This window comes from Spea bombifrons, chromosome 6, assembly GCF_027358695.1.
Source record: "Spea bombifrons isolate aSpeBom1 chromosome 6, aSpeBom1.2.pri, whole genome shotgun sequence".
NCBI classification, from domain to species: Eukaryota; Metazoa; Chordata; class Amphibia; order Anura; family Pelobatidae; genus Spea; species Spea bombifrons.
The window spans coordinates 825610-845471 of NC_071092.1; the positions used below are offsets into that span (position 1 = coordinate 825610).

The 19862-nt window shown below is 41.6% G+C and overlaps 1 protein-coding gene across 3 annotated transcripts in view; it reads right to left on the reverse strand.

The window, feature by feature from the left end:
* The window catches only part of PHF2 (PHD finger protein 2), a 42475-nt gene that overhangs the window by 15977 nt on the left and 6636 nt on the right, over positions 1-19862 (reverse strand). For all 3 annotated transcript variants that reach the window (XM_053469012.1, XM_053469011.1, XM_053469010.1), the window contains exons 2-5: positions 5590-5675; positions 5150-5264; positions 4322-4482; positions 3053-3194 (exon numbers count right to left, since the gene is read on the reverse strand). In XM_053469012.1, coding sequence (XP_053324987.1) covers positions 3053-3194; positions 4322-4482; positions 5150-5264; positions 5590-5675 — 504 coding nt within the window. The remainder of the gene's footprint in view (positions 1-3052; positions 3195-4321; positions 4483-5149; positions 5265-5589; positions 5676-19862) is intronic.

The following is a 19862-nucleotide window of genomic DNA, read 5'->3' on the forward strand; positions in this document are numbered from 1 at the left end:
ATACACATATACCTATAACTATATACATTTATACCTATACACATATACCTATACACATATACATTTATACTTACACACATATACCTATAACTATACACATATACCTATAACTATACACATATACCTATAACTATACACATATACCTATAACTATACACATATACTTATACACATATACCTATAACTATACACATTTATACTTATACACATATACCTATACACATATACATTTATACTTATACACATATACCTATATCTATACACATATACCTATACACATATACATTTATACTTATACACATATACCTATATCTATACACAATTATACTTATACACATATACCCATAACTATATACATTTATACTTACACACATATACCTATACCTATACACATATACCTATAACTATACACATATACTTATACACATATACCTATAACTATATACATTTATACTTATACACATATACCTATAACTATACACATTTATACTTATACACATATACCTATAACTATATACATTTATACTTATACACATATACCTATAACTATACACATTTATACTTACACACATATACCTATAACTATACACATTTATACTTATACACATATAGCTAAAACTATACACATTTATACCTATACACATATACCTAAACTATACACATTTATACTTATACACATATACCTATAACTATACACATATACCTATACACATATACCTATAACTATACACATTTATACTTATACACATATACCTATAACTATACACATATACCTATAACTATACACATATACCTATAACTATACACATATACCTATACACATATACATTTATACCTATACACATATACCTATAACTATACACATTTATACTTATACACATATACCTATACACATATACATTTATACTTATACACATATACCTATAACTATACACATTTATACCTATACACATATACCTATAACTATACACATTTATACTTACACACATATACCTATAACTATACACATTTATACTTACACACATACACCTATACACATATACCTATACACATATACCTATAACTATATACATTTATACTTATACACATATACCTATAACTATACACATTTATACTTACACACATATACCTATAACTATACACATTTATACTTATACACATATACCTATACACATATACATTTATACTTATACACATATACCTATAACTATACACATTTATACCTATACACATATACCTATAACTATACACATTTATACTTATACACATATACCTAAAACTGTACACATTTATACTTATACACATATACCTATACACATATACATTTATACTTATACACATATACCTATAACTATACACATTTATACTTATACACATATACCTATAACTATACACATTTATACTTACACACATATCCCTATAACTATACACATATACCTATACACATATACCTATACACATATACCTATACACATATACCTATAACTATACACATTTATACTTACACACATATACCTATAACTATACACATTTATACTTATACACATATACCTATAACTATACACATTTATACCTATACACATATACCTAAAACTGTACACATTTATACTTATACACATATACCTATACACATATACATTTATACTTATACACATATACCTATAACTATACACATTTATACTTACACACATATACCTATAACTATACACATTTATACCTATACACATATACCTAAAACTGTACACATTTATACTTATACACATATACCTATACACATATACATTTATACTTATACACATATACCTATAACTATACACATTTATACCTATACACATATACCTATAACTATACACATTTATACTTATACACATATACCTAAAACTGTACACATTTATACTTATACACATATACCTATACACATATACATTTATACTTATACACATATACCTATAACTATACACATTTATACTTATACACATATACCTATAACTATACACATTTATACTTACACACATATCCCTATAACTATACACATATACCTATACACATATACCTATACACATATACCTATACACATATACCTATAACTATACACATTTATACTTACACACATATACCTATAACTATACACATTTATACTTATACACATATACCTATAACTATACACATTTATACTTACACACATATACCTATAACTATACACATATACCTATAACTATACACATTTATACTTATACACATATACCTATAACTATACACATTTATACTTATACACATATACCTATACACATATACATTTATACTTACACACATATACCTATAACTATACACATTTATACCTATACACATATACCTATAACTATACACATTCATACTTATCCACATATACCTATAACTATATACATTTATACTTATACACATATACCTATAACTATACACATATACCTATACACATATACCTATAACTATACACATTTATACTTACACACATATACCTATAACTATACACATATACCTATAACTATACACATATACCTATAACTATACACATATACCTATACACATATACTTATACACATATACCTATAACTATACACATTCATACTTATACACATATACCTATAACTATACACATTCATACTTATACACATATACCTATAACTATACACATATACCTATAACTATACACATATACCTATACACATATACTTATACACATATACCTATAACTATACACATTCATACTTATACACATATACCTATAACTATACACATTCATACTTATACACATATACCTACACACATTTATACTTCTATTTATAAACTCTATAGTTATACATCTATACTACACCAAAGCTTTACCCCTATGGGTGGCTAATTAGCAAAATTTCAGCATAGTTGCTGCATTCGGTGACCGCTCTGCTTTAAACAAATTATTACAAATGAAAGCATCATAAATGACAACATTTTCAGCCAGAAGCCGAACCGTACCGGAAGGGTCTGCGCTCACATACAGGAAGAAAACACAAAGTAAAGCAGTTCCGTCCCCTACCTGCTGTCTGAGAACTCCAGGTTAGTGACGTTCAGGACTCTTTTCCTGTTCGTACTGTAATAATAGTCAACAAATTCCTTCAGCTTCATCTTGCAGTCTTTCTGTTTGGTGACGTCTGTAACGTCAACGACTCTCTCCGGACCTAAGAAAAATGCCAAGAAACCATCAGTCATTAAAGGTCTTCAGGTTGCATCGATTTGGTCTCAGGCTGCGGAATATTTAACCGTTCTGCTGTCAGAGGATTTATTGGTACGCAGAAGAAGCAGAATAGAAATTGCCTCCGTAGAAGACATTAATCATCCTGTGGAGGATTTCGGCATCGCTGCCGGGACCCCTGAGCCAGGACCCCTGAGCCGTCACATCCCTTTACTGATTTGTAAAATTATACATCGCAGGATGCCCTCTGGGCACAATTAGTATTAAAAAGCCAAGGTGGCACTAAATGACTTCAAGGGCAAAGCAGACAGTAGGCAGAGTACCTTGGTTAAAAGCACTTTTCTTTTACATCATATTTTCACTGATTTTGGTGCAATCAACCAAGGTTTTGAGGATAAATATTTACATGATCCATGGCCCTCCTGCAGAGATTTCCACCTGCGCGGCCCGTGTCCCTAAGTAGAGACGAGCCCCCGTTCCGCAGACCGAAGCCGCTGGAGCCCCGACTGGATGCGGTTCCCAAACTGAATTTATTCTTTAAAACTGCTGAAGCTGACAATTCAATGGACGTGGTGTTTAGATTTTTGTTAATTCGAGCTGCATTCCCCATTATCAGAGTTACTAAACTGCCAGGCTAAAGGTGCAAATTACAGAATGATACGGCAGCGCATGCTCGGCAGTACAAAGTGTTAGTAAATAATATGGCAGAGATTTATGATACTTATGCAGGGTAACAAACAATGACAATTGAGGTCCATTGTATCAGCCAATGAATTATCACTTGTCTGTTTGATATGTGTATAAAATTATATTCAGATCTGTCGCCCGAAACACAACTTTAGTCTTTACGTAAACACGCAAAAAAGCTAAATACAAAAATCTGTCAATTTGTGGTTTTTTATGTTTTAATATCATGTGCCTCAATATGATGCTGGCATTTAGGGCACCTAAATGGAAAATGTTACTAAAGTACATTTTTTAAAAAATATAAACGTGATATATATATAGAGAGAGAGAGAGAGCGACAGAGAGAGAGAGAGAGAGAGAGAGAGAGAGAGAGAGAGAGAGAGAGAGGTTTTATCCCGTGTCAATCAAATACCAACAAAAACGTACCAACATAATTTTCTACATCGCTGACATAAAATGTAGGCGCAGGTACAGCGAGGCCCAAACCGTCCTTCTTTGGCACCAGAATTGGTTCTGTAAACCCAGTGTCTTCAAAATATTCCACCGTGAGCTGGGCTCCATTTAACTTCGTAACGACGTCCTCGGCACTGAAAGAAATAAAATCTGAATCAGAAAAGTAAAAGAATCGGCAGCGAATCATTAATATAACTTTGATAATATTTTATTAATGACCAGATGGAAACACATCGACAAACTGTTACATTCCCACCGCATCGCAGTCACACGGAGGGGACCTTTTCGGATTGGAAGCCTTCGGAAGTCGTGAAGTTTGGAATCGGCCACAAGGAGGCTCCTGGCTGCGGAATCGCAGAGATTCCCGGCACTCTCGGGGCTCACGCGTGATGGCAGCGGCAGCTCACGCTGGAGACACACATTGTGTTCAGGAAGCCTCCGTGTGCCGAGCTTGAGGAGAGATTTGTGGCAGTCGAGTACCAAAGGTTGTATTGCCTGCACACGCGCGGAGGGAGCTGGATTTACTCCGGGGTCAGACGCTGTCAGGAGCTGCGCAGAGCAATATCTGACCCTGTATACAGGACTGCGATCAGCTGGGGGCTTCTGACTGACCGAGGGGCTTATCCTGAAACGTCATGCGTCACTTCCATGAGCACTTTCAGAAAACACATGCCGGGGATGCATTAAATGCACCGACATTAGGAAATATATTGCGACCACCGGCAAACATGTCTCTTCTCACAGTCCCTTCCAGCTTCCGATAAACCTTCTATACGCCCCCCATCTCCCCGCACACATTACCTGGGGAAGGTCCGACTCCGGAGCTCCTTTATGAAGACCTGACTGCCGTTTTGAACGGGTTTCACGTCCGTGGCCTGCCCTGTGTCGTGTTTGTGCCAGTTTTTTTTCTTTTTCACTAAAATGACACAAGATATCACTGTTTCTCGTGCAAAAGGGACACCTTTCATTTTCCTGTAAAACAGTAAACTTCTTTGTGTGCCAAAATATTCTCAGCTTTAAACCCCCTGGAACTCGTGTGCTCCCAGCCTGTAGGAACGGCGCATGGCGGTCACGCTTCGGTCTCGCACTATACGGTGCCGTCACTCACAGCTTCGTAAATGAGGCGTCCTCCACACCACCGGGTTAATTGGTTATATCCGATCCCTCTGCCTCATGCCCCGTGTAATGCTGGCAGCTTCTCTGGCAGTCAAAGAGTTAATTTATACTCATTTTATACTCACAGGTAGACTTCCCGTGGGTTTTTTCACAGTTTGGACAGTGATAAATGTCAATGTCGGGCGCCTCATCTTCCTCCACGCCAACGCAGCTGTAAGGATAGAAATAAAACATTAGTTTGCCGGCGACGCTTTCATTTATGTCCCTTAACTGCTCTTATCTAACGGTTCTGTGCTAATTGTGGATGGAGGCCAAGATGTCAGCACTTAGTATGAATAATTCACATTTACATGTTCCAGCCGAGCGAGCGCTCAGAACAATCACCACTCGAGGGTTTCTTCTCACGCCGAGGCTGTTCCTGTCAAGGGTTTATCGCCGGGAAGGAGACCGACCCTCTCCAGACCTCCCAAATGTGGCCCACTAGGTAATTCCCCAAAAGGAAAGATGGCCTCATGTAATAACCCACGGGCTAAACACTGGGGACTCCACCACAGAGAGAGCCACGCGTACAAATCACCTCTCCTTGTCTGCCATTAAATTTGCGCCCCCTTTTCTTCTGGAAACGTCACCCCACATTGAGCATCTCCCAGTTTCCCCCTCAGCAGAGAAGCATCACCTTGATCCACGACCTCCACTAAACGTGACGTTCCATCCGGAAGCTAAAGCTTAAAATCCCGAAAGTAGAAGCTTCACAGCAGCTTTTAGGGCAGATCTTCTAAATGGTTCTATTTGCAGCCTACTGCGATCTTATAATTCTGTAAAAAGGAAACCAAAGGAAACCAAACCCCCCCCCCCCCGGCCCGGTTACGACCTTCGTTCAGAACCCGACACGGTTTAAGTATTATTGCCGGGGTCCACGCCTGCGCGCCCGTCGCTTATTCCGGGAGCCCCCGACCATCATTGTGTTTCAGACGGAGTGAAATCGTCAGCAGAAAGCGGCAGCTGCTGCCCCCCGGATCGTTTCGTGTCCAACGACGTTCTGATTCCACAGACTAGGAGCCGCGGGCGCACGCGCAGCGTCACCATATCACACGGACTACATGTGCATGGTAACTGGATTTATTACATGGAAATGACACCCGCTGTATAATGAACACTTCGATAACCCGCAGGAGCACCGCAGAGAGCGGCAGTTACAGCTAAAACGCATATCGCCATCGTCCTAAAGGAAGGAGAAAGTCTTCCTGCAGTCTAACGGATGAAGGAGATGGGGGGCTGCAGGCGATGTGCGTTACGTACAGCCGTTTAATGTAATAGGTAATAAATCTGACACAGAGCCTGGCATATGGCATCTGTGACATCCGAGCCGCCTGCCCGTGGTGGCGTAATATTAATTCCAAACCCAGCGGTGCATCTGGCAGCTCCAACGCCAAACGGAGCGCGGGCGCCCAGCAGGCCGGCAGACACGGAAACAAACTCAATGTGCCGAGAACCGTATGAACGCCAAGCAATCTGCCGGGCTCGGTGACATGTACCTGAGTCAAAAACAAACGGTTCTTACAATCTATAACGGGATGACCGGGAGACCGCGGAGCATAAACCACCAGTAAAGGGCGTTGGGACGAGCGCTGCCTCCGGTAATCATCGGCCATTTTCTAAAGTGTTTCTACCCAATGGGAAATCGAACATCGAGATTGGAATCATTACACAGCAGAAGAAATGGCTTCACCTCTCCGACATCTGACATCTACTACGTCTCACTCCCCCCGTCTATCACCAGACCCTAACGCTTCACCCTCTCCATTAAAAACCGAAGGCGTGGAGCGCGGCCAGGAAACTCCATCTGCTGATGATATTATAAACGGATCCATCGTTTTATTCCCCGTGTATATATTATTGGCACTACATGTTACGGGGCTCTACATCCTTTCAATGTATAACTCAGAAATCTACGGTCAAATATACCTTATTTAACGTTATTTGTGTAACCGCGCCGTGCGCTCGCAGTGATTATAAATAGTCCGTTTTAGTAAATAATGTAAATAATGTCTACTCATCTTCTGGAAATTCAAATAAAAATCCCACCAATGAAAGCCCCCCCCGGCATACGGAAACCCCACATATGAAATCAGCAATTATTTTTAATGTGCGCTTGAAATTGTAAACATTTTCCTGATTGATGTAAATCCGCTCACCGGACCGCGATCTCCGTGGGTTGTGCTGCAGAACGAATCAGGATCAGGCAGACGGAGAACACGGAGAACACGGAGAGCGATTATTGCGGCCATTTTGAAATATTAAAATGTTTAAAGTCGTTTGTTCCTTTTTTAACCCTATCTTCACTTTAGCCCCCGGCTGGGGTAGGAAGTGAATGTCAGCGTCCCGATTGCTACGGTTCCATTCATTTTATCATTTTGTTAATGTTTTGGATTTGCTGCTTCGCTTATTATCACATTTTTTTTTCATTTTCTTGTTGGCTAAAAGTTGATTAAAATGTTACAAAGATCTGAAAACGTTTTGAGTCGAAGGAAATCCAAAGAAAATGAAAGCGAGTAATGCGAAGCGTTCTTAATGATAACGCTTAACGTATTTAAACGTTTAAAGATCACTTGATGATGCTGTAACGCCGGCTGCGAGGGCGCCATTGCTCCAGGTACATGCGCAGCCACATTAAACCTAGCATTATGGATATAATTCACATCATTAAACGTATGATCAGCCCGAGCAGTTTAATCACGAAGCAGCTCCGTGTTCTGATTCCCATTCATTCATTTTCATTACTGAATCACATCGTTAATATTTCATATAAAAGGCACACAGATTCTCGCTGAAAGTTACACAGTGAGTTTAAATTGATGCTCGTCTCTGAGTGAAAAGTCCCTGTATACGGGATTATTTTTAATGAATCACAGCTTAGTAAAACATACATACGTACATACTGTACATACAGACATACATACATACTGTACATACATACATACATACTGTACTTACATACATACATACCAAACATACATACAGACATACAAACATACATACGTACATACTGTACATACAGACATACATACATACTGTACATACATACATACATACTGTACTTACATACATACATACCAAACATACATACAGACATACAAACATACATACGTACATACTGTACATACAGACATACATACATACCAAACATACATACAGACATACAAACATACTGTACATACATACATACATACTGTACTTACATACATACATACCAAACATACATACAGACATACATACATACTGTACATACAGACATACATACACATACATAGATACTGTACATACAGACATACATACCAAACATACATACAGACATACATACATACTGTACATACATACTGTACACACAGACATACATACACATACTGTACATACATACATACATACTGTACATACAGACATACATACATACCAAACATACATACATACAGACATACATACATACATACTGTACATACATACTGTACATACAGACATACATACATACTGTACATACAGACATACATACATACAGTACATACAGACATACATACATACATACATACTGTACTTACATACATACATACCAAACATACGTACAGACATACAAACATACTGTGCATACATACTGTACATACAGACATAAAATGCATACATACTGTACATACATACATACTGTATACACATACATACATACATACTGTACACACACACACATACATACTGTACACACACACATACACATACATACTGTACACACATACATACACACTGTACACACATACATACACACTGTACACACATACATACTGTACACACACACATACATACTGTACACACATACATACACACTGTACACACATACATACTGTACACACACACATGCATACTGTACACACATACATACATACTGTACACACATGCATACTGTACACACACACATGCATACTGTACACACATACATACATACTGTACACACATACATACATACATACTGTACACACACACATAGATACAAGCCTGCCATGGAGGGTTAGGAATGACCAGGTGCTGTCAATGTGCGTCTGCGACGAATGAAGCTTCATTCAATAACAAGATATAAACGCAAGCGAGCGGAAGAGATCGGGGTACACGCCAAAACCTTACATATACAGGTCCCAACACGCACAATTCAATGTAATTCACGCAACACGGACATAAAAACCCCAAAATCTAATGCTCGACGTAACAAAATGTCTCTGTGTGATTAAGACTAAAACCAGACTGAAAATACGTTTCTAGGGTAGTTTCCCCCGTAATATAATGTTTTCAGACAGTCTATGAAATTCTATGGGGGGGACTTCATTAGCATCGCCATAAAGCGTCAGCTCAGTGCGGTGCTTTACCCGGGAAACTCACCCAAAATATCACATGACTGACAGCAACGGCGGCTCCAGGTCTCCAGGTTATACAGCGCTGGGGGTTATCAATGTATACAGTGCTGGGGGTTGTTGCTGTATAAAGTGATGGGAGTTATTACTGTATACAGCGCTGGGGGTTGTAGCGTTATATCACCTCGTCTGCGGCTGATTTATCGACTGCTTTGGTTTCTAGAGTAAAATCTCCCTCTGACGCCTGGGTGAAATTTACGCAGGAAGGAAGTTTGATAAACTTAGACTCATTACGTTAATCGAAAGATAGCGCTTTTTGCCAGAAGTAACCGTTTGCTGCATTTTCCAGGGAAATGGCTAAAAAGTCATCGTTGCTCCGCTCGGTGCGGCAACAATTAGCGCCAACGCGCTCTCAGCGCTAAATGCGCTTTAAAAAGTTAAGGATACACAAAAAGCCCCGAAATAACCGAAACTCATTAAAGGTGAAAAACAAATGATTCGCGAGACAATCCGCCATTTTAGCCGAGGGATAATTTACTGAAACTTGGTAAAACTGGTAAAAAGCTGTTTACCCAGCAAACAATCAGAATATAATTCACAGAACGCATTTATTATTTTCAAAGGAACGTTTCCTAACGACTTGCAGGGAATCTGGAGAGAAGCTTCCCGTTGATTTATAGCCACGGAGCTCTGGCGTGCCTCGGCGGCGGGCGAGCGGCGCTCTGTCAGGATGCCTGGCGTGAAATGACACCTCGCAGAATGAAGAACAATGCCGGGTGAATTCTATGAATTCGGAGCCAGAAGACACTCAGGCTTCAGAAGCTGCCAAACGTGCACAGAACCCCCCTGATGCCTCCAAATACCCAGAATGCGGGGCACAGCTCGCCAAGCCCCGGGCACTGTATACTCCAATTACTTACCCCCGTCACCTGCCCACGCCGCGTCCTCAGTACAAGGCGACGGTGGAGGAACACGCAGGCGGCAACGTCTCATCATTACCCCAACACTGCCCCGCGTTAAACTGCTGCAGAGGATCATTCGACGGAATCCATTTTGGTGACTCTGCTTTTTCATTAACGTGAGCCGCACCACAAGCATCCATCGCCCGGTTAAATGGAGATTCAGGAAAAAAAATGTTCTATAGAACAGGAATTACATTTATTTATATAGCGCCAGCAGATTCCGTGGCGATTTACAATCAGATTGTGACCAATGGGGGGGGTTTGAGGCAGAAGGCAGACTGAACCGGGGGGGGGGGTCAGACAACAGCAAATAAAACAGTTTGAAATATCTTGAAATTGGACGAGATTTAAAGAAATGAAGCATTTAAGCGATCCGCCGTTTCATTGTTCATTGTTGTGGCGCTCACCCTGCGACTGCTGATGACGGCGCCATTAACCAGCTGGTGAACGCTTCAAAGCAACGGTTAAACCACAAACCAAGAAAGTCAGTTAGCAGCTTGGATCCGCCGTAAGAGCCTCTCACAATGTCCGTTTCCCCCGGACGCCAAAAGATTCATTCACACAATAAAAACATCCGTGTATTTCTGAAACTTCCACAAACCAGAGAAGCGTTGGGTGGCATTACAGGAATTTTTACTGCTAACGTGGAAGAAGCGAGGCGCACGGCAAGGTTAGCTCTGTAGAGTAATTAATCCCACTCATCCGGTGCTTTGCTAATCTGGAGAGTTAGAGTAACGTCTCATCTTCTCCATCTCTGAACCGGGCCCGTAACACACGTTTCCGACACATGGCGCTCGCTAAGCAATTACAGCCACTAAACCGTCACTACAACCACGCCACGAGTGGGAGACAAGCGTATGTTTGCACGGATGCTGACAGTCAGCACGCTGGTAAACAGGACCCCGACAGTCAGCACGCTGGTAAACAGGACCCCGACAGTCAGCACGCTGGTAAACAGGACCCCGACAGTCAGCACGCTGGTAAACAGGACCCCGACAGTCAGCACGCTGGTAAACAGGACCCCGACAGTCAGCACGCTGGTAAACAGGACCCCGACAGTCAGCATGCTGACAAACAGGACCCCGACAGTCAGATTTCTGGTAAACAGGACCCCGACAGTCAGCATGCTGGTAAACAGGACCCCGACAGTCAGCATGCTGGTAAACAGGACCCCGACAGTCAGCATGCTGGTAAACAGGACCTCGACAGTCAGCATGCTGGCACATGGGATCCTTCTAGTGACTGTGTTACCAAATGGGATCCTGCCAGTCAGCGTGCTGGTAAATTTTAGACATTACACACACAGTCACAGCTTGGTCTACAGGCCAGTTGAAGGCAACAGTCCCTCAGATATAAGAATTGCTTCAGACTCTGCTGAGGGTTAATACAGGATAATGGAAGCGTTCTCTCACACAGACCTCTGACATATATCTTGGAGCATTTTTAGAAAGTGCAGACAGGCTGTTCTGATGCGGGTTTTGTGAGAGGAGCAGAGATTTTAGACCAACGGCACCCAGGAGACAAAGTGAAGTCAATGCGATCCCCTCAATACCAGGAGCCATTTCACGTGCGGGTCAGTCAATACGCCAATTACACGGGGCAGGCGGAGGAGACTCCAACCTCAGCTGGCCTTTTATACTTTTACTGCTTTTGCAGCCAAGTATACAATTTAGGAGCTGCGTGTGTGTGTGTGTGCGTGTGTGTGTGTGCGTGTGTGTGTGTGTATATATGTATATATATATAATGAGTGAGAATTAAGTGAGTGTTAGTTCATTAGGAGAGCTCCCCGTGACAATATGGAAAGCTTCGCATTTTATTTATTTATTGTGGTCAGCAGGTCCCCCTCAGTCGTGATATTTATTTCTGCCCTGTTATATTAGACCCCGTGACTTCAGTCCTGATGACTGTTTCCATAGCAGGACAGGGATTACGCGGCAGGTATCGCTGGAAGCCGGTACAGGTCTTGCAGACGTATTTATTACTGCTATTCGTTTGGTTATCTAGCTTCATGACATGCGCAGGGCTGCCAGACCCTCGCTGCCGCCGGCCTCTGGACGGCCGATCCCTCCAGTAAGTGCTACTCATTTAGTGTTGTCCTTATTTTGACGGAGGCCTGTTATTAATTCACTATTTGAAGCCTTCTTAGAAATAAAATAATTCTTAAAGATGAAAGAGTCATAAAAACTGTCATCCAGAATCATTTCCATTATCTCCGTAGAATTGTCCAGAATGGGTGTAAAGTGCTAATGATTTATAGCAAACATTCCCCACCATACAACGCTTTCACTGCTATCCCCCGGCGGCACGGCAGCGGATCATTTCATGTGAGATATTGTTACAGCTCAGCCCTTTCATCCTCCTAACACTGAAACGGTTAAAAGCACGCTGGCGAATAAACCCATTTAACTCCTGTGGAACCTCGTCACTCTCCGTCTTTGAGAAGTTAACATTTTTCGATGTTAAATGCATAATTATATCCTCCAGGGAGCGCGGGGGGAATATAGACTATAAAATCCTCAAGAGCAACATCTGTTTGAGGCATAATCAGTAAGCGGTTCTGTACATTCTGTCCAAACACTGGGTGTTAAAGACAGCCGCGGAACCCGGCGAGAGCGCAAGTAGAAACGAGAGATGTTTCCGTACAGTCTTCATCACCCAGTCGGAAATGAACAGAACGCGCAAAGCCAACAACGGTCTCCCGTCCGCTTTCTATTTCAGTTATAAAGCCAAGCGATGTGCAGAAAAGACTTCGCTGAATGCGCTCGTCCACGTGGCCATAAACTCGCGATGTGTCCCGGACGGCCACGTTACAGCAGGGTGGTCTTTTCCTGACCTTCGTGATCGGAGTCAGTTTAAGATTCCTTCAGACGGCTCGTGATAAGCCCAGAACGCCGTCTGATAAATGTCTCTGTAATTACTCATCTAAATTGTTGATTACTGCTGTTAATGGAGATTCAATGTTTCAATTAATAGTCACTTTGAGTTGTTTCTCTGTAAACACATTTAACAAAATAAAGCTGTTACAATCAACACGCTACATTTATTGTTACAAGCGAATATTTTATCATAGCTGCGGCTTAATGGCGGCTTTTCCGAACCCAATAAACTTGATATAGCCTAGCCCCGTCCCACCGACCGAGCGATGCCGTCGCGGCTTTTCAGACGGACTTTCCTCCCGCGTCCAAAATGCAAGAAAACCAATCTGTCAAAAATCAGGTGCACTGATTTACGTTACATTCTTCCTGAACTTTCTGGGACCTCTCAGGCAGCAAAGCCTGACAGAAAACCCCGCGGGGGTAATGCGGGTAAATTCCAGATTTACGCTTCAGATGATTGGAGGCTTCCTCGGGAACCGGCTTGTCTAATGTCTACATTCACACAATAGATATCTCGCTTCCAATCCCCTCGGAATCAGGGTTAGTGGCTTTTTAACGACATTCCATCCTATCACATTAGGGTTCCGCGTGGAATGGATCAGTAACGTGTCACTATGCGGCCACCAAAGATCATCCCGGGTCACTATAATCTTATAGTGACAAATAAGATTATCGGAAGATCTAGTGGAGATACCTTCGCTTTGGATCAGAGCGCAGCCTTATCATCCTTGGAATATCTAAATGGAACAAATCTTCCTGGCGCACAAACTCGGTGCCTAAGAACTATTTAATGTACGTTCACACAGGGGACGATACAATACTATGAATAAGTCAACACAACAAAGTGGGGTCTGTTCCTAACGTTCGGTTTATTCTCCAAGGCACTTTACAGGCTGGAAAAATCCCGGCAGATGGGTATTCGTGGCTTCTAGTTTTTCACACCTGGCTTCTAAAGTTTTGTGCCGCTTTCTATTGATCTCTGTGGGTAAAACCCCTTCCTGACTCCCAAACATTATCAAACCGGCCCCCGACTTCTGCACAAATAAGTCAAGTTTAAGAGTTGTGTGCTTTGTGTGTAAATGTTCAACTGATATAATATATAATATGATGCATGTATCCCAAAAACATGAAAGCGCCGATCACAGCGTTATTTTGGGGCTGACATGATCTATTCTGTGTGCCAAATCGTACGAGGCTCAGATAACTAAATTCTAGGCGTCAGGATATACGTAAACTTTGCTTTTTCTTCCAGCTCTCGGTACGGTCAATATGTTGAAGTCAGGAAGCCTAAGACGTACGGCTGGTTATTAAATGCTGTGTGTTTGGAAGAATGCTTTAAATAAATAATTATTATGTGAGAAAACACAAATACATCTCCCCAATCGATACATCTGCTTTATACGAGCGATGGCTCAGCGCAATGCGCTTACGTTTAAAAGTTTCATAAAATGTACAGAATATTTATTAGGAAATCTATCGAAAATGTGATTTAGGTTACAGATCAATGCAGGATTACAGAGCGGCGCTCACACATTAAATGCAGTAAAAGTGTAGCAAGGAGGGGTCGGCGGGACAAACATCATCCATATTGGCTGTCGAAAGGTATGTTTTATGGTTTGATGCGACCATTAACAGCTACAACAATGACATGGAAATATCAAGACGCTTGCTGCCGATTTCAGAGGAAGCGCCAAACAATGGATAATACGGCCGCATCGGAGAACGAAAGTACAAACACTTCTGCTAATTCTATTACTTTTCTGCGACAGCTCAGAGGCAGCAGGGAATAAATATTATTTTTACCATAAACAAGGCACAATATAAATAGAAGGCGCTTTCTCTATTTTGAGACACAGGATATATAAAATAATATATAAAAGAAAATGTCATCATCATCAGGATCAGCTTAAACATATAGAATGCACTCCCTCCCTAATCAGGGGGTACGGCTGATCTCTTCACCTCTTTCAATATAATAAAAATAATGTTTCCTTTAAATGGTGTAAATACGAGTGTGTGTGTTGGTCTGCTGCTTGATGCACACGGCGACCGCTTTGAAATTAAAATCCATCTGTTTGGAAAGATCTTGTTTTGTGACATCAATGTGCTAATATCCAACGGACCCTGCTGGCCCAGACCATGCGCTTCCCGATCTGCACCCACGGGCGACCGGTGGCTGCCCCAGGGACAGGTGAGGAACCATGCAGGCTGTGATTCCTATAGCAGTCCACGCTCATTGCGGCTCCTTCCATCAACCCGTTACCAGGTTTGGACACATCGGGGGGCCAAGAAAGGAAGCATCTCAGGGCTGTAAGTGGATGTCAACAAAAATGTGGGAAAACGTACCCTTCCACAATATTTATTTCATTCACCGGCTATGCCTGTCCAGTAAGACATTCTGATTGGCTTTTCTTCTTTCAGTGATTATATGCAGTTAAGAACAATATTTAAAAAGAAAAGGGAAAATATTTGACAAGATGAACCTAAAGAACCCCAAATCATTGTGCTTAAGGGCATTACGCTGACATGGAGATCAATATAAAACGTCGCAAAGGGACCACCGTCTGTAGATTCCTGGCTACCTGGGTCCTGTCCAGGCCTGTTAAATACCAACAGATGAAGGAGTGATTGGAAAACGACAAGGAAAGCGGAGATAAGTAAAGTGTAATGAATGAAATCACTGTGGCGCTCCGTGTTCTGAATGCGCACGTCACAGCATTCAGCGAGGGAATGAATCACGGCACCGAAATACATCAGTTTACAAACAGCAGCCGCGGAGGACGCTGGTATTCTGACTGGATTTGAGACACTCGCTTTTTATTAATAAACTAGTGATCTGATCGGCTGTTTGGTACGCGGCGCTCATAAATCTGGACAGGCTCTGTTTATTCCTATAACACTATACCACGGTGGTCTTTGTCTTGTTATGACACCCTGAGTGCATCTGAAGATAAGGTCACCTGCGATATTGTTAACCTTTACATGAACAGCACACACCAAGACAAATTTACAGACATTTGGGATGCTTTGTGGGTATGAGGTGTAACCAGCTGGCTGAGACAATAGTGATATCAGAAACTAATACAGAGATACTGCTAACGATTCGTACGTTTTGGAGGCTCATTTGGTTCTCATTAAACTGGAATGAAAGTCAAGTCTGTAAAGTGCAATAATCTAACAAATAACATGTAAAATAAGAGTAAATACACATATTTAAGAACATTTGTACTGATAAAAGGGACAACAAGTTGTAAACTCCATTCTCCACTGTGTTTACAACACAGTACGTCTTACATCTACACATTCAAAGAAGAATGGACAATATTAGGTAAAGAGGGACCCACAATCTCGAGGGATGATAACTTTCCGCACCGGTAGGCACCCGAGTCTGTACCTGACCCTGTATTGCCAAGAAGAGAAAGCATTTTAAATCACTTACTGAAAGGAGAAACTAGAAGCTGTAAGTTATTATTTCCGCTGAAACTGTCTCTGGGGCCGAATACACGGGGTCTGCGCACACAGCATACCCCAAGCGCGTCTCCTTAGGCACCTGTGAGGGCAGCTGCACCACAGATGGTAAACCACAGGAAGAACTGTCACTGGCAGGTGCCTATCGGCCCTGCGCTGGCACAGTCTGTGTAAGTTCCACTTCAATTTAATTCCCTAAGCACCAAACTCTTCAGCTACTATATGAACCACTGAAAACATGGGATCCGTATCAGCCACCACAGCTGCCTTCAATATCCTAAATATAATATTATATAAACACATCGTCCCCGGACTGCAAACAGCGAGTACGAGAGAGACCATATCAAAAAGCAACATTCAGTTGGAAACATCCCAAATAAATGTAAACGTTACAGCACAATAATAACAGTATCCTGAAAATATACCCACTCAAGGGTTAACAGCTGAAAATCTGTCCTGGATGTTGGGCACTAACCCCCGTGTCTTGGATGTTGGGCACTAACCCCATGTCTTGGATGTTGGGCACTAACCCCCACGTCTTGGATGTTGGGCACTAACCCCTGTGTCTTGGATGTTGGGCACTAACCCCCATGTCTTGGATGTTGGGCACTAACCCCCATGTCTTGGATGTTGGGCACTAACCCCCATGTCTTGGATGTTGGGCACTAACCCCCATGTCTTGGATGTTGGGCACTAACCCCTGTGTCTTGGATGTTGGGCACTAACCCCCATGTCTTGGATGTTGGGCATTAGTCCATCTGCTACCTCTATGGGTTTTATACAAATCCCCAAATCTCTGTTAACCTGAGTTCCCAACATTATGTCTGCACTAAAATACCCAGATCCTTCCTTCCATATTTGTTTCTGTTGGTTATTGTATGCAGCTGGTAGGAGGGTTTATAAGTATTTACTGCGCTTCTGAAGTATATCCTGCCAACATTTCTTTCCAAATGCCATTCTGTGGGCTTATCCGGAGGGGCATACAGTGGCAGGAATCTTTTGTTTTCTAACAAATTTTACATTTGCTCGGATGATCAAGTGCCTGGCCAGCTGTGCCGTACATTATGCAAATTACACCCTGCTGCTAAATACTCGAGTGCGAACACGCCGAAATCATATTTAAGAAACAAGATACACACGATAGCTAATAAATAAAATGTAATACAGCAGAATACACCTGGAAGGGGATCCCGAAGCATATGTAACAATCCCAAAAACGTTATATTAGCTTCCCTGATGGTGTTTTTTAGGGCCACAGTGTATTGGATGAACAAAATGCACTTTATATCCATATGTTACACTATGATACCAACACATCCGCCATTTAAATGGGGTCTGGTCCCCATCATACGGCTAAACTGCTATCCAGCTATTACCTTAATTATGAAATGAAACGATATACAATAACAAGCCAACTATATCATTACTTACACCTTTTAAATATATAAGCTCTCCACCGGATAAACACTGTTCACAGTTTGTCAGTACGGAGAGACAACAATGTGTAGGGAAAGGAGATAATGTTTGTTGGGTGCTTGGTAGATAACACAGAGATCTCCATCTATATTATTTTTTCCAAAATGAAATCATTCTTTTTTTTTTAATTTGATGGTGTTGTGTATTGATTCCATTTGTGTTTTTCACTTTAAGAAGCCTTCTTTTTATTACATAATGAACACAAGGCATTTCTGTCGCTAGTCTTAGCTGGGAAGCTGCGTCTGGTATTTCCCGCAGAACAATCTGTGCATTTGTTGTGCTTTTCTGGACTGTAATGAGTTGCCAGAAATACTGAAAGCAAATAATAAAAGACAGAGGATGTTAGAAACCTCTGCTGGAGGAAAGTGACCTCATACGAAGGACAATTGCAAGGTTATCCTGATAAGAAGAATGGATTGAGCGGTATTAGCTTAGGAGAAAATGGAGTCTTTAGTCCAACTTGATTCCCTTTCTCGGGCAGACACAGAAAAAATCTAATTCCACCTTTATTTATTTTATTACGGTATGATATGGTTTAAGGTAGGAGATATTCGCTCGTTGTGAAACGTTTGTTTAGATTCTCACCACTAATTTCCCAATTGCAGTTTCTTTTGTTGAGCCGGGTACGAGGCGGCAAACTCACAACACGTTATCAGGCTGCTTAACTCCCGTTCAACAGCACGTATTGTCATACCCGGCTATGCGAAGTATTGACATGCGGCTGTGCGATGCGGAGAAGCTGCATCAGTGACAAACAGAACCGACGCTGCAGACGCATCAAGCAAATAATTCCGTTCCCTCTAACAAAACCGATATTAACAGAAATGCCCGTAGCGTGACCCGGCTGCACAGAAACGTGACAAATGATCACAAGATACGGGGGGGGGTAACGGATCCGGAGAAGGGGCCAGCCGCCTGCATCTGTGCGGCTCTTTTCAACTTCAGCTGTGATGATGCTGATGGAGGATGAAGGGAGCTGAAGGTCAACAGCAGCCGAAAGAACATGTATCCACCGTACAAGGTGAAACAGCACCAGCTAAATATAAAGTGATATCTCATATAGAGTACTTTATATTTGGCAAAGATTATTTCTGTGTGCATTTTAATGGTCTGCCGGACACACGAGGATGGTACTTCCTGCTTCCTTTACGCTCAGCCTGTCCCAGCTTCCTCTATGTTCAGCCCCACCCCTGCTTTCTTTACGCTCAGCCCCACCCCTCCTTTCTTT